Source organism: Aulonocara stuartgranti (assembly GCF_965226115.1).
Source record: "Aulonocara stuartgranti genome assembly, chromosome: 3".
NCBI lineage: Eukaryota > Metazoa > Chordata > Actinopteri > Cichliformes > Cichlidae > Aulonocara > Aulonocara stuartgranti.
The window spans coordinates 70,445,844-70,461,341 of NC_138941.1; the positions used below are offsets into that span (position 1 = coordinate 70,445,844).

General features: G+C 42.9%; 3 protein-coding genes across 3 annotated transcripts in view; 1 reads left to right on the top strand and 2 right to left on the bottom strand.

Moving 5' to 3' along the window:
• LOC309693963 (nuclear factor 7, brain-like) overlaps positions 1 to 10,864 on the bottom strand; it is a 78,547-nt gene extending 67,683 nt beyond the window's left edge. Inside the window, exons 1-2 of one of the 2 annotated variants that reach the window (XM_082513653.1) lie at positions 9,595 to 10,864; positions 7,718 to 7,984 (exon numbers count right to left, since the gene is read on the bottom strand). In XM_082513653.1, the coding sequence (XP_082369779.1) occupies positions 7,783 to 7,984; positions 9,595 to 10,565 (1,173 nt within the window). In that variant the 5' untranslated portion in view covers positions 10,566 to 10,864 and the 3' untranslated portion in view covers positions 7,718 to 7,782. Of the gene's footprint in view, positions 1 to 7,717; positions 7,985 to 9,418 lie in introns of those variants that run through there. The other variant, XM_082513652.1, reaches the window with a different exon arrangement.
• Positions 1 to 15,498, top strand: part of LOC309693309 (hemicentin-2-like) — a 1,543,010-nt gene that overhangs the window by 1,051,365 nt on the left and 476,147 nt on the right.
• Positions 1 to 15,498, bottom strand: part of LOC309703187 (T-cell surface glycoprotein CD4-like) — a gene marked incomplete at its 3' end in the record, with an annotated part of 159,227 nt that overhangs the window by 109,692 nt on the left and 34,037 nt on the right. The gene's annotated exons all lie outside the window — the stretch shown is intronic.

The window sequence follows — 15,498 nt, forward strand, 5'->3', positions numbered from 1 at the left end:
CCACATGATTTAGGTTCTCACTTGAAATAGTAAGTTATTAAATGTAGAATATAATCGACAGGGACATTTGATAGGATGTGGTACTGCAAAAGAACAAGAGCAAAGTAAATAAAGAAAATATTGTGTTTAGTTTGGATAAATTCAAATTAAAATGTACCATTACACTCAGAGGATCAATATGGAATAAAACATATGCAAAATTTGTAGGAAGTACATGACTGATAACTGTTCTGTCCTGAGCGTTTGTTTCTAGAGCACCCACTTGACCACACCAACAGTTTCTCGCCACCGAGGAGGGGTACTTGCAAAAAGAATAAAATAAAAATCTGAGTTTAACAAAACATTTTAAATGTAAATATCAAGCTTACCTTTCTTTTTCCATGAAATGTGCTTGTGGGCACGCCAGCCATTTTGAAAAGGTGGGCAAAACAATTGGCAAGGCCACACCCCCACACGTGTGATATAATTTTAAAGGTACTGTTGCCCTCTCTAAGAAACATCAGGACTTAGAGGAGTGGCAAGTAGAGTATGCGAGCTACAAGCAAAAACTAAAATGTGTACTACAGTGTGCAAAAATGAAATACTGGGTCATCAGGGGGTCATGAGGGACATTTATAAAACTAAAAGTCCCACTAACCTTAAAGTGCACTTGAAAAGCCCACACAAGAAGGTTAACCTAGCTTACCTAGAAGACCTCATCAGGGGGAGCACACTCCCCCTCCTTGAAGAGCTCATCCACTCAACCCGCATCCCCAGAAAACAGCTAACCCCAGATAAGGCAGCGTGATGTATCCCGAGATAACAGGACTGGGACATCTAAATAAAGGTGTGAAACAATCGCCTTCAAAAGGTTATCAATTCACTTCAACCAAAATTAGGACCACACGGTGCGGCAAGAGTTAATAGTTATTAGTCTCAACACCCAAGGATAACCAGAAGAGCATGACTGATATGATGGAACTGGGATTTTGTTACACTTAATTTTTGCAAAACACAAATAAAACTAAATTGAAACTAAGGATTTTCAGAAAATAAAAACTACACTAAACTAGAAAAGAATTGGTAAAAACTAATTACAACTGGTAAAAATTGAAAATCTGGAGTCGAAACTAAATAAAAATAACAACTAATGGAAATGGCGAAAAGTTTAAAACCCTGGTGCAGAGATTGGCAAATCTGACCAGGAAACGTTATAAAATGGATTGTCAGGATAGTCAGCGTTAAAGCCACTTTTGACAGTCCATACTAGGATGGGATTGGACATCTTCGGGGCAGAAAAGGGTTGGTGTGACCAAGGTGTGGTTTGGCTTGTTGTATGTACATTTCAAAATGTTACAGCTCTGGATGGACCAGTTACCAGATATGATGTCACTAACCTTCTCTTTTAAGTGTCTAGCTCCAATGAATTGACACATGGGAGTGTGTCAAGAAGGGGGAGTTGAGTCCGAACATTAAACAATGGTTTTATGAACATCTTATGACGTTATTTCTGTGTTTAATAATTTAGGAATGGTAAAGCTTAAGCTAATAGCGGTCCGAGAAGACGGACCTTTTAGAGAATCAGTGAAAGAGCATAAACTATCACTTTCATGTTTAATCATTACCCATTGAAATGAACTGAATAGCGTTTAGAAGATTTGTTAATTTTTGTCTTTTGTTAAAAAGAGGGGTTTCAATAATTTTCAGACACACCTTGCAAATGTGCTTATAACGAGTTGGCACTCGGCCTTTTGAAGGTCAGAAGCTTCGTTCGGCGTGACTGTCCGGACTGATAAAGTGTAAGAAATGCCTTGAGTGCGGAGGGCTAAATGCAAACATGCTTACACACACATAAGATATGATTAGAATAAGTCCCTGGGACATTCTGAATGTTTTGGACCAATTCTGAATCACTAGAAGGTCAGTAGATAATAACATTAGATTATTAGGGTTAGGAAGAGAGGTGTTTTGGTTTTCTGTCTCTTACAGAGAAAGGAACAGACACCAGACGGGGACCCGGAGATGTGAGGACCCTTCACAGCAGGGACAGATGTAGGGACTGCCGAGACAGCAACTGGGGTCAAGTGTCATGACGTTTGGGCTCCTGGAGAAGATGGATCCCACGGACACAGCAATAACCATGAAGGGGTTGGCGGAAATCCGGGAACACCAGACCAACGAGGTTCGAGAGGCTCTTGGCAAAAAGGGGGACACGCCGGTGAACCCAAAACACACAGATCCTTGTTTGAAATCGGGACAGAATAATCCCCAGAACTGTGCAATGACTAAAGGGTGGTCTAACCCCGGAGGTCGAAGAAAGAAGCTGAGAATCACCCAACTGGAAGACACTGGTAGCTGCAGCAATAAAAATAAAGGTTAAAAGCTCCTTAGACAGAGGTTCTAGTCTAAGTACATTTGAAAGGTATAAGGGGGCATTAAAATGGGAGTGGAAAACTGGAGCACCAAAATAAAGCTGTGGGAAAATGGGGAGTGATGGGAGTGTCATCTGTAACTGCTGTTATGGTTGTAAATCTAACTTTGCTTGCATCTGAACTGCGTGAACACAGAGGTCATCCCCCATATGGTCCACCCGTTAAAGGGGGACAGAGGGCCTCAGGATCAAGAAAACCTGGACCTTGCAACGCTGAAGGAAACATGCATGACCAGTGTTATCAGCCAAACCCAAACACACTGCAGCAAGAAGCTCCATCAGTGTCACACTAACTCGAGTCAAAAAGAAGCAGCACAAGTTTAAAAGAATAAAAAGTCACTGATGGATATAAAGGACATTTTATCTGTTCAGTCTCTTCATATGTCTCATGTTCACATGTTCCATATCTTAACTGTGTGTAGCAACAACAGATAACACACATGTGTGGGCCTCATCTGAGCTCTGACACATGTAGCTCAGTGACAGCACTGTCTCTCTCTGCCTCTCTGTCTACATGGCTGTGGACAAAAATATAAACACTGAGGCTTCAAAATGCAGCATCTACAACACTGTCACTCTGCCTCCACCAGAATATTTTAATGTAAGAAAACTCCAGACAGCTCTGGAGAAAGTTTCAGAGTAAAAGCCCTGGAGTGTTTTACATGTTATTCTGTTGGATTCAATCTGACGGAGCTGATTCATAAACACTTCACTGCCAGGTATCAGGTGACCTGCAGAGACTGATCCTACAAACACTCAGAAACAGAGTAAACCAAACTGCACCACAGTGATCAGACGAAACCTTCCTGACATGAACACAGCTCCTCAGTAAAAACTGTGAACCAGCAGAGAGACTACACCCAGCACCATACACCACCTCTCTGACACAGTACACCCTCGGGCAGGTGGTGTCCCCATAAACAGTGTGAGAAGCTCTGATTATTTACTATGTTCAAACAAACTGAGTGTCCACAAACGTCTGAGCTCACAGTGAGAGCTGCTGGCACAGTTTGGAGGTGTTCTGCCCCCTGCTGGACACACAGAGCTACAACATGAGGATCAGAGGAGGCTGGTGCTGCTTCACCTTTAGACACAAGAAGGAGGTCAAAAAATGTAGAAACAGAGATTGTTTTTAAACCTGTAAAGGAGGAAATCCTGAAGAACCAATCCACAGCCAGAAAAGAAGACTAACTCTGTGCTGCTTGTGATATTATTCTGTTATTATATGTTACCTTATAGATGTAATCAAAATAGTTGAATTATGATATTGTTGTAGATCATATTATACCCTTTAAAATAGAGTGTGTGATCTGTATGTAGTTTAGTTCTCATTATACTTTTGAGTTAACAGAACATATTCACATATTAGTTCATTAGATAAATGTGCATCACTCTGTATCCTTGATCTGCTGGGAATGTGTTACACTGTTTTCTTGACATGCTTAATTGTTGAATCATGAAGAGAAGGTTGTAAGCAGGAGACTCTGTGTCTAAAAGACAGGGGAGATAGATAGACCACATTCCACACCCCCACCTTACAGAAAACAGAGAAACAACTGCCGAGGTCATAACTTAGGCGCTGTAACAGAGAAAAAATGTGATGTTTTGGCTTTTACGACTAGCTGGGGGCCACTAGAGACTATAAAAAGCTGAGCAACCCGTCACCATTTTGAGACATGCTGTCGAACCTCTGCAGGCATCTCTCCCGTCCGGACGTTGTAATGCTCTTATTGTTGAATTGTATGCAAATAAATGATTGTTGATTGAGCATTTATACACCGAGTATTGTCCTTCCTTCAGCCCAAAGATTCAAAGAACTGCGTGTTTTCAACATGCTCCAATCAGGAATCAGCTCTGTTACTGTGTGAGTGTGTAAAGTCACAGAGTAGCTGGTTTCAAATGTATCTATAAAGTTTATTCACATTTTATTTAGGCTTCAAAAAACAGTCCAAGTTTATTTCTTTGGACTTTGTTCACTTAATGGATGTTTCCCTGCATTTCTATTTTCACACACTTTATTTCTTACAGCAGGAAAACTGAACAGAATGTATGTAAGAGGTCAGAGTGAGGATGACGTCACTTAATACAGGAAATACATGTTTGTCTGTTTTGATGATGAAGGACTTCTTCAGCTCTGTAAACAGCTACACTTGAGAGGACAGAGGTGATTTCATGGATCAATAACAATGTGTTTATCAGCTTTCATCATCGCAGTGCAGACATGACGTCAGATCTATCAGAGTGAAGGCCGTCTCTCTGATGACGTCACAGAGCAGAGTCCTTCTGTCCAATAAAGGATCTCAGATCAGCTGCTGCCATCTTGTGGCCACAGTTGGTTACTGTCTCTGAAAGTTGTCTCATGTTTCCTGTTGTCCTGCTAACAAAGGCTGGAGCTCATCATGCTGAGAGGGCAGCAGCATTTTGTGGCTCTTCACACATGTTCATTATATTCTGATGATCCTGGATGAAGACAAACTACAGATAAGTGTGTTCAGCCCAACTAGTTTATCTCATTACAGCAGTTTGATGTTTCCCTTTGAATCCCCCTGAAGATCCTGACAGTGAAGCACGTACATAATACTCCAGCCTTTCAACTCTGAGCTTATTTAGTTCTATTAATACACTGAAATCTCATTTGTGTCATGAAGAAAGTCTTTAATCAAACAGAATTCAAAGATCAGAAACATTTCATATATGGAGTTAAACATGAATCATTGTTTCAACAACATATTTATTGTTGTCATAAACAGACAAGAAGACAACAACAAACTGCTCCTCCCATTCAACACATGTCAGTCCATATCCCAGCAAACTAAATCATCTCCATTTACACATCAAATAGAAACATGAATTGATTGATTGATTGGTAATTTATTTCAACATGTGAACAATATACAAGTACATTTAGAAAAGAAATAAGAGAGAAAAAAATACTATACAAATTACATACAAAAAACATTCTGATTAATTTACATGTTGAAAGGGAGTGGGAAGAAGTATACACTTATTTAATCCCACCCCTGTCCCATAAATTATCAGTGAATATTTGGTCAGCTTCCTTACTGATATAATTTGTAATAAAGATAGTGAACAGATTTCTGATATACTCTATACTATAATATCACATCATGAATTTATTGTTTGTTTGTTTGTTTTTAAATAGAGACATTCACATAATTTAAATATTTTCCTTTTCTTTATAGATCGAGAAGATCATATTTTTATAACTCTTTTTGAACAGTTTTATGTTTGGACATTGCTTTAATTCCATATTCAGTTTGTTCCATAGTTTCACTCCTTGAACAGAAACACAAAAGCCTTTTCTTGTAGTACGTACCTTCATTGTTTTGAAGTTACAAAAACCCCTTAAATTATAACTTCCTTCTTTCAAAAAAAACATACTCTGAATATTACCTGGCAGTTCTTTATTTTTTGCTTTGAATAGAATTTGTGCTGTTTGGAATTTCACTATATCGTCAATTTTCAATATTTCAGACTGCAAAAATAGTGAGTTTGTATGTTCCCTATAACCTGCATTGTGGATGATTCGAATTGCTTTTTTTTTGAAGAGTAAAAAGTGAATGTAATGTGGTTTTATAGTTATTGCCCCAGACCTCTGCACAATAGCTTAAGTATGGTGAAACCAGTGAACAGTAGAGAATATGAAGTGATGTTCTGTCGAATACCTGTTTTGCCTTGTTTAGTACTGCAATGCTTCGTGATACTTTGGAATGAATATAGCTTACGTGAGCTCTCCAGTTAAGTTTTTCATCTATTATTACCCCCAGAAATTTATTTTCACTGACTCTTTCAATATCAACACCATTTATTTGAATCTTTGCATTTGTATTTAAACTACTATTTCCAAATAACATAAGTTTAGATTTATTCAAATTTAATGATAATTTGATTTTATCAAGCCAGAACTTCACTTTACTTATTTCATTTGTCATATCCTCCAATAAATTCTGCAGATCATCACCAGAGCAAAAAATGTTTGTATCGTCAGCAAAGAGAACCATTTTTAATACTTTGGACACTTTACAGATGTCGTTAATGTACAAGTTGAAGAATTTTGGACTTGAATACAAGAATGGCTACATCTGAAACTAATAAATATATGTACAATATATAATAGTGTATGCATTTCTGGATGTGTATACTAAATATTATCCTACGTGTGTGTGTGTGTGTGTGTATACACATTTTTACAAATTAAATAGTAAAAAAAAAAATAATAATAATAAATAAAATATATAAAATATACAGAGTTGAATATGTGCAAAACAAGTGGCATTTATATACAGTGTGGAGTGCATAGTGTTGCAGTTCCCGTAGTGAAGCTGAGGTGTCTATGAAGTGTTCAGCAGTCTGATGGCCTGATGGAAAAAGCTGTCTCTCAGTCTGCTGGTACGGGACCGGATGCTGCAGAACCTCCTTCCTGATGGAAGCAGTCTGAACAGTTTATGGCTGGGGTGACTGGAGTCCTTGATGATCCTCCCCGCTTTCCTCAGGCACCGCTTCCTGTAGATGTCTTGGAGGGAGGGAAGCTCACCTCCAATTATCCGTTCAGAGCACCGCACTACTCGCTGGAGAGCTTTGCAGTTGTAGGCGGTGCTGTTGCCATACCAGGTGGTGATGCATCCAGTGAGGATGCTCTCAATGGCACAGTGATAGAAGGTCCTGAGGATGCGGGGGCTCATGCCGAATCTTTTCAGTCTCCTGAGAAAGAAGAGGCGCTGCTGCGCCTTCTTCACTGTTTTGTTTGTGTGTACTGACCACGTAAGATCCTCAGCCAGGTGTACACCAAGGAACCGGAAGCTGCTCACTCTCTCCACAGCAGCGCCGCTGATGGTGATGGGGGTGTGTACTTCTCTGCACCTCCGGAAGTCCACTATCAACTCCTTTGTCTTTGCGACGTTGAGGGTGAGATGGTTGTCTTGACACCAGTGGGTCAGGGCGCTGACCTCCTCCCTGTAAGCTGTCTCATCACTGTTGGTGATAAGACCCACCACTGTAGTGTCGTCCGCAAACTTCACAATGATGTTGGAGTTGTTAGTGGCTGTGCAGTCGTAGGTGTAGAGTGAGTATAGGAGAGGGCTCAGTACACACCCCTGTGGAGCACCAGTGTTCAGTGTGACGGGGGATGAGGTGATGCTGCCCTGTCTGACCACTTGGCGTCTGTCAGACAGGAAGCTAAGGATCCAGCTGCAGAGGGAGCTGCTCAGTCCTAGATCCGCAGTTTCCTGTCCAGCTTCGAGGGAACGATGGTATTGAATGCTGAGCTGTAATCTACAAACAGCATTCTCACATACGTGTCTCTCTTCTCCAGGTGTGACAGGGCAGTGTGTAGTGTCAGGGCTATGGCATCATCAGTGGACCTGTTGTGGCGGTATGCGAACTGTAGAGGGTCCAGTGAGTCGGGTAGTGCAGAGCGGATGAAGTCCCTGACCAGCTTCTCGAAGCATTTGCTCACGATGGGGGTCAGGGCTACAGGTCGCCAGTCGTTCAATGAGGAGATGGTGGAGGATTTGGGTACAGGGACGATGGTGGCCATTTTGAAGCAGGCTGGGACTACAGACAGAGAGAGGGAAAGGTTGAAGATGTGTGTGAACACTCCAGCCAGCTGAGCCGCGCATGACTTGAGGACGCGGCCGGGAATCCCGTCCGGACCAGTAGCTTTGCGCGCGTTCACGCGTTTATGCTTATCTATAAATTTTTCCAGTCTGTTTTTAAACAGTTTTTCAAGAACTTTTGAGAATTGAGGTAGTAAAGAGACAGGCCTGTAGTTTGTGAAATGGTGTTTGTTTCCAGATTTGTATAGAGGTATAACTTTTGCTATTTTCATTCTGTCTGGAAATCGACCAGTTTGAAATGATAAATTACAGATGTATGTAAATGGTTTTATAATAGCCTCAATGACTCTTTTAACCACTATAATATCAATATCATTACAATCCAAAGATTTGTGATTTTTACATTTTTTGACAATTTCAAGAACTTCATTTTCATCAACGGCTGTGAGAAACATAGAATATGGATTCCTGTCGATCAGTGTATCGGGTTTTTCCTGTGCTTTCCCAGGATGAGTGATTGTTCTTGCTAAATTTGGTCCAGCAGTTACAAAGAATTCATTTAGACTATTTGCCACAACATCCATATTGTATTCTTCATGGTCATTACAAATGAAATACTTGGGATAGTTCTTTTGTCCAGTCCCACATTTTATAACACTGTTCAGGATTTCCCATAATCTTTTATGGGAGCATTTTTCTTTATACATGCATTTTGCAGACCTTTTGTTATCCATGGACAGTCCATATATTTCTGTTTCCTACTATGTAAATATTCTAAGGAATTTATTATAAGCACTATTAACGTCCTGTTCCTGATATACTTCACCCCAGTTTTCCTTCAATAAATCTTTTTTAAATGTTCTTACTCGTCTGTACTCTTTTTTACTGTCCATTTTATTGATCTTGTAATTCCTATCATAGATTGTAAAAATTGGAAGATGGTCACTTATGTCGTTAATCACTTGTAATGATTAGAAACTTGATAGAATTTCAAATCTAGTTTGGGGAGTCATTCAGTGAGAAACAGTGAAATGATTTTCCATGTGAAAAGGTGGACAGCAGAAACAGAAAGAAACAGTGAAACTAAAAGAGAAACAAAGAGCTTTGGAACAACGAGGCAGCAGGAGGACAGCTGCAGTTTAACAGCTTCAACTCACTGACAGGAAACAACATTAGAAACATCATCATCCTCAACTCATCTGCTGCACTGACACTGACACCTTCAACGGACACACCTTCACTTTACCATCAGTCCAAATGTATGGAAACAACCTGTGAGTGAAAGTGTGTGTGAAGGTGTGTATGTGTGTGTTAGTATCAGGATCAGAGAACGACAGCTTTCCTCTGTTCCAGTCCAGATTCATTCTGATCCTCTGGAGCTTCTTCTCTACTGAGAGAGCAGAATCTGATGGTGAGCATGCTGAGTATTTACTTTTAATTCCATTAAACCGTATTCTCCATAATCCAGACCGTATGTCTCCCTTCCTCTGCACAGACTCTGCTAACACACCCAGTCCCCACCATGTACTGTCTCCAACTTCAACATCCCAGCTGTGAGTCCCTGAGTTAAAGCCCTCAGAGCCCAGGACAGAGCCGTAATAATCAAACCTCTCTGGATTATCAGGAAGCTGCTGCTTCTCTCCTCCTCGTCTCACACTGGTCAGATCTTCAGACAGGATGAGTTTTGGATTTGCAGTGTTTGGGTCCAGAATGAGAGGAGTGTAGGAGACCATGTCCTTCATGTTGTTCCAGATGTTGAAGGTCAGGTTGCCCAGGTGTTTGGCCTGGTCTATCAGAGCTCCTGAGGGCAGCTGTGGATCATCCAGCAGGGGGCAGCGCTGGACTCTTTCCACTGCAGCCTTGTAGTTGTGCAGGAATGAGACGTCTTCAGCTCTCAGCTCCTCCTCTGTGGCTCTGACTGTGTCTGAAAGAGCTGCTATCTCTCTGCTCAGAGCCTCCATCTTCTCCTTCATCATCCCACTCTTCTGCTCCTCTTCCTCCCTCAGTGCAGCCAGCCTGGCCTCCTCTTCCTCTGCTAGAAACTGGTGAAGCTTCTTAAACTGCTCCTTAATCTGCCTCTCTGTGTGTCGGGCCTGGACCTTAATGTGTTCTGCTGTTTGATCAAACTTCACTTGAACTTCTTCACAAACCTTTAACTTCTTCTTTAAGGGCTCCAGAGTTTCCTGAAGTTCCTTCTTGTGTTGTTGTGCAGCTTCATCGATGGGTCTGAATCTGTGATTGGTGTGTTTTTCTGAGTCTCTGCAGACGAGACACACTGGCTGCTGATGGTCCAGACAGAAGAGTTTGAGTTTCTCAGAGTGCAGACTGCAGAGATCCTCTGAAGCTCTCTGATCTCTCTCCTGTAAGAACGACTCACACAGGTTCTTTAAAGCTCGGTTTAAAGGTGGATCATAAACTGATATTTCCTTACAAACTGGACACTCGTGTGTTGGTCTCTCTCTCCACCATCTCTTCAGACAGTCTTTACAGAAGCTGTGGCTACATGACAGAATAACAGGATCTCTGAAGACCTCCTGACAGACCGGACAGCAGAGATCCTCCTCTGATCTGGAAGCCATTGAGTCTGTGAGTGAAGCTGAAAACAGCAGACAGGCAGTACAGTCAGTCCTGGCTCCCCTCCCTCCTCTACCACCTTCACTGAAACTTCCTTTGAGTCGTGTTTTTGCTCAAACTCACATTCAGTGTGTGGAGCGTCAGCAGCTTGAAGCAGCAGTGTTGGAGTTTTCCACTTTTCTCTCCTGTAGCTGGACTCACTCAGAGGAAGCTGCTAGTTTGGTCTGAGCTCAGTCTGATCGTCTGTGCGTCTCTCTTTACTGAGGACGAAGAACTTCCTGTTTCCTGGTTTGTCACATTTGAGTGACGTGAGGGGAGGAGACAAATGTTGCTGTTTGACTTTTAACTAAGGTGTGTTTCAATCCTGCCTGCAGCTCAAAAGCTGTAAAACAGGTTTTGTGTCTTTTCACCTCCACAGGTCACAACATGAAACCTGTTGTGAAGTTTATAAAATAAAGTGTCACTCGGTGGTGCAGCTGTTTGTCAGCTTCTATTTTAGACTTTGTTCTGGTTCTTGTTCAGGTTCCCAGCAGTGGGAGTGTAATGCAGTCACACACACACAGGTGGTGTTAAGGTGGATTCACTTAGTTACAGACAGTGGTGTTATTTCCTGTAACTAAGGGTGTGTTTCACTCCAAAGTTCAGACATTAACCTGCCAGAAGCTGTAAAAGTTACTGATAAAGAGCTTTTATCTCAGAAAGCAGAAAGAAAAGAAATAAGTGTAAAGAGTGCAGCAAAATGTTTTAGTGTGAGCTGGTTCATCTGGTTGTGTAAAAGTCACTGCATGACACTGAGTTTTACTTCTGTCACGATTAGTGGAGCGGACTCAGGCGCAGACCACAAGTTTCTTCAAATCAAAAGTGAATTTATTTACAGTGTTCTCCACGGTGACACACACACACACACACACACACACACACACACACACACACAGGGTTCCAGGGTCCGGGAGTGAAAGGGGCAGGAGTCCAGGGAGGGGAGATTTCCATACAGCCCTCGCAACCACACACAGCTCCTCTTCTTTCCTCCATCACTCTTGCTCACGCTCAGTCACCGTGCACAGGGAAAACAGGTCCAGGGGAAATCTATACACAGACAGAGAGACAGTTAGTCTCCTGGTTCAGACGTGCTCACGAACAAACTTTGCAGAGTGCAGGACGACTGACGCTGATGGCTCAACGATCCAGCGACGAGTAGAGCAGACTCGCCATCTTAAGTAGGACTCCAATTCTCATAATCAGCGGCAGGTGTGCTGATCATCTCCAGGTGCGTGGGCCAGGAGCAGGAGCCCATACTGAGCTCCGCCCCGGCAGGAGAAAGAGAGAGTGGGAGAGGACGAGAGAGAAAGGGAGAGCAGAGGCGAGAGAGGAGAATAAACAAAACAAAGCGCCTGACTGCTGTCAGCTGGAGAGGTGCGGGGACCATGACAACTTCTGTGTTACTGACACTCATCTCTGACTCAGAGAAACGATTTCTCCCCTGTGATGTTCACACAGTGGTGAGTTACATGTGTGTGGAATTTTTCACGTTTTATAGAATTAAATTTCCTCTTACTTTCTTTTTTGTTAACCTGAGTCACTGATCATTTGCAGTATTACAGAGTCTGGCAGTCTTTGCATGATGTCCACGTCACTGTAAGTTTCTAGCTGACTCTCAGGTGTGACAGGTGTGCCAGCAGGAAAGAGTAATAATAACCTGCATCCTGAGGTTTGTCATGCAGGATTAAAGGAGCCAGGCTTTGTTCACACAGCTAGGATTGTATTTTACACTGACCCTGGGTCAGTATAAGTATCATACAGTTTAAACGAAGCACTGAAACTTGCACATATTTATTACAGATGCACTAAAGAAAAACGGGATATTTAGAGTCAATCTGTGGCTGCGATTAAACACTTTACTGGAAACTTTATTAACCAGTAACTTCATCAGTCATGACAGAAGCTAATATTTCTGTGCTAACATCGTTTAAACCAGTGGTTCCCAAACTTTGTTTCACAAGAAAAATTTCCACCCCCCCTTTGTGCGCATGAACACATCCTCCAACCACACACACCCATATTTTGCTCCATTGCATGTGGCTATTTTCACGCCACGCTGTGCGCCACGTTATTGTTGAGATGAATCAGAATCAGAATCAGAATCAGAATCAGAATGGGTTTATTGCCAGATGTTGAGGTTTACAACATTAGGAAATTGCTGCGGTGCTTCAGTGCAAACAATAAGAATTAAAGTGCTATGTAGAAAGAAAGATATGTGCATGAGATATATACATGAGAATAAGAATTAAAAGTGCTGCGTAGAAAGATATATACATGAGTGCAGGTGGTGATCAGTGCCAAACATGGAATGATGCAGTGACACAGCGTAGGGTCATGAGTTAGTGGCGGGGACAGTCATATGGTTATTGTTCATGAGTCCGACAGCAGAGGGGAAGAAACTGTTCTTATGGCGAGAGGTTCTGGTGCGAATGGACCGGAGCCTCCTGCCTGAGGGGAGCAGGTCAAACAGACTGTGTCCAGGGTGAGAAGGGTCAGCTGAGATCCGAGCTGCACGCCGCAGTGTCCTGGAGGTGTACAGGTCCTGCAGAGATGGGAGTCTGCAGCCAATCACCTTCTCAGCAGAGCGCACAACACGCTGCAGTCTCTGTTTGTCCCTGATAGTGGCTCCAGCGTACCACACGGTGATGGAGGAGGTGAGGATGGACTCGATGATTGCAGTGTAGAATTGCATCATCGTCCGTGTTGGCAGGTTGAATTTCTTCAGCTGCCTCAGGAAGTACATCCTCTGCTGGGCTTTCTTGATGACGGAGGTGATGGTGGGCTCCCACTTCAGGTCCTGGGTGATGGTGGTACCCAGGAAGCGGAATGAGTCCACAGAGGTGATGGGGGTGTCAGTCAGGATGATGGGGGGGAGTGGGGCTGTGTGCTTCCTGAAGTCCACAATAATCTCCACTGTCTTCTGGGCATTCAGCACCAGGTTGTTGTGGCTGCACCAAGACACCAGACGTTCAACCTCTCTCCTGTAGGCAGACTCATCCCCGTCAGAGATGAGTCCAATAACGGTGGTGTCATCTGCGAACTTGATTAGCTTGACAGACTGGTGGGTGGAGGTGCAGCAGTTGGTGTACAGGGAGAAGAGCAGAGGAGAAAGAACACAGCCCTGAGGGGAGCCGGTGCTGATGGTCCGGGAGTCCGAGACATTCTTCCCCAGCCTCACGAGCTGCTTCCTGTCCGTCAGGAAGTCAGTGATCCACCGGCAGATGGGATCAGGCACATTCATCTGGGAAAGCTTGCCTCGGAGATGGTCTGGAAGGATGGTGTTGAAGGCAGAGCTGAAGTCCACAAACAGGATCCTGGCGTAGGTTCCTGGGGAGTCCAGATGCTGCAGGATGAAGTGTAGGGCCATGTTGATGGCGTCGTCTACAGACCTGTTGGCTCTATATGCAAACTGCAGGGGGTCCAGGAGGGGGGCCGTGAGGGTCTTGAGATGGGAGAGAACTAGGCGCTCAAATGACTTCATGACCACAGATGTCAGAGCCACGGGTCTGTAGTCATTTAGTCCAGTGATCCTAGGTTTCTTGGGGACAGGGATTATGGTAGAGGACTTGAAGCAGGCAGGCACATGACATGCCTGCAGTGAGGAGTTGAAGATGCCAGAAAACACTGGGGCCAGCTCGTTTGCACAGTGTCTGAGGGTGGCAGGAGACACACCGTCTGGGCTGGGAGCTTTCCGAGCATTCAGGTTCTATAGCAGAATGGCAGATAGAGACAAAATACTGTTAATCTTACCATCTTCAGGTTTTACACGCTTACATACACACACAGTTACTGTCCCTCCATTTAGAAAGGCAGAGGCGTCACGATGTGATTATTTTACTGTAGTTATTTTTTTTGATGTGTAATAATATTCAATATTACTATCAATGCATTTTCCAAAAAATGCCTCTCTGTGCAAAATGGGTTTAAAAACATAAACAACTGTAGGATCCTGTTTGTCCGTGATTTAAACAGCCCAGCGCTGCTCCTGATGAAGGGAAAACCAATTCTGCAGGGAGACCTACCTCGGCACTTGTGCAGGTGATTTTTCTCTTACTTTCTTTTTTCTGTTATTTAGTAAAAAATCTGTCAAAGAAATAATGAATTCTCCACACGTGTTTGAAGGTTGCTGATACGTTCATCTAGCACAGACCTATTGCTGGAACGCCAAGACAATTCTACTACAATGGCAAAGACAAGACGCAAGTCACCAGAGCTCTTTGTGTTGCTCGTGCATGAGGGAGAGAACTGTGACGAGCATCGTTCTCTCTGTTAAGGAATATATTCTAAAATACTTCTTCAGCAAAGACTCAGAGAAGAGAAACACACAGAATTTCTTGCAAGCAAGGGCAGTCTCCGGACTGAGAGACTCGCGCCTGAGAAACTGCCCCGGTCTTTATTTTATACTTCATTGGGTGGGTGTGTGTGTGTGTGTGTGTGTGTGTGTGGGGGGGGGGGGGGGGGGGGTGTCATAAAATCTTCCCTAAACCTGCTGGTCTCAAAGTCCAGCAGTTCATCAAACCAAAAGGCACTTAGACTAAAACAGACATAGCTACGTTAATCCTACCATAAAACAATAAGACAAGGTACGACCTCTCTCATGCTCCTAGGATGTGGGGTGAACACCCTAGAATGTTACAGACCTCCTAGGATGAGACATTCTTTCAATATGCCACCAACTATATACTTCTACACACAAATGATTACATGCAGCATTCTACCATATGCAAACTTATATCACTAAAAGATTATACTGACTACTAAATACAATTTTCCATTGACACCCTCCAAGTAAGCAAATGAATGCTAACAGTCAAACATAGAAATTAACATTTGCAAAATCATTCCAGCTTTGTGGTGCATCTCCTCCAGGTGTGTAAATCACACATGCAGAGTGGTTTG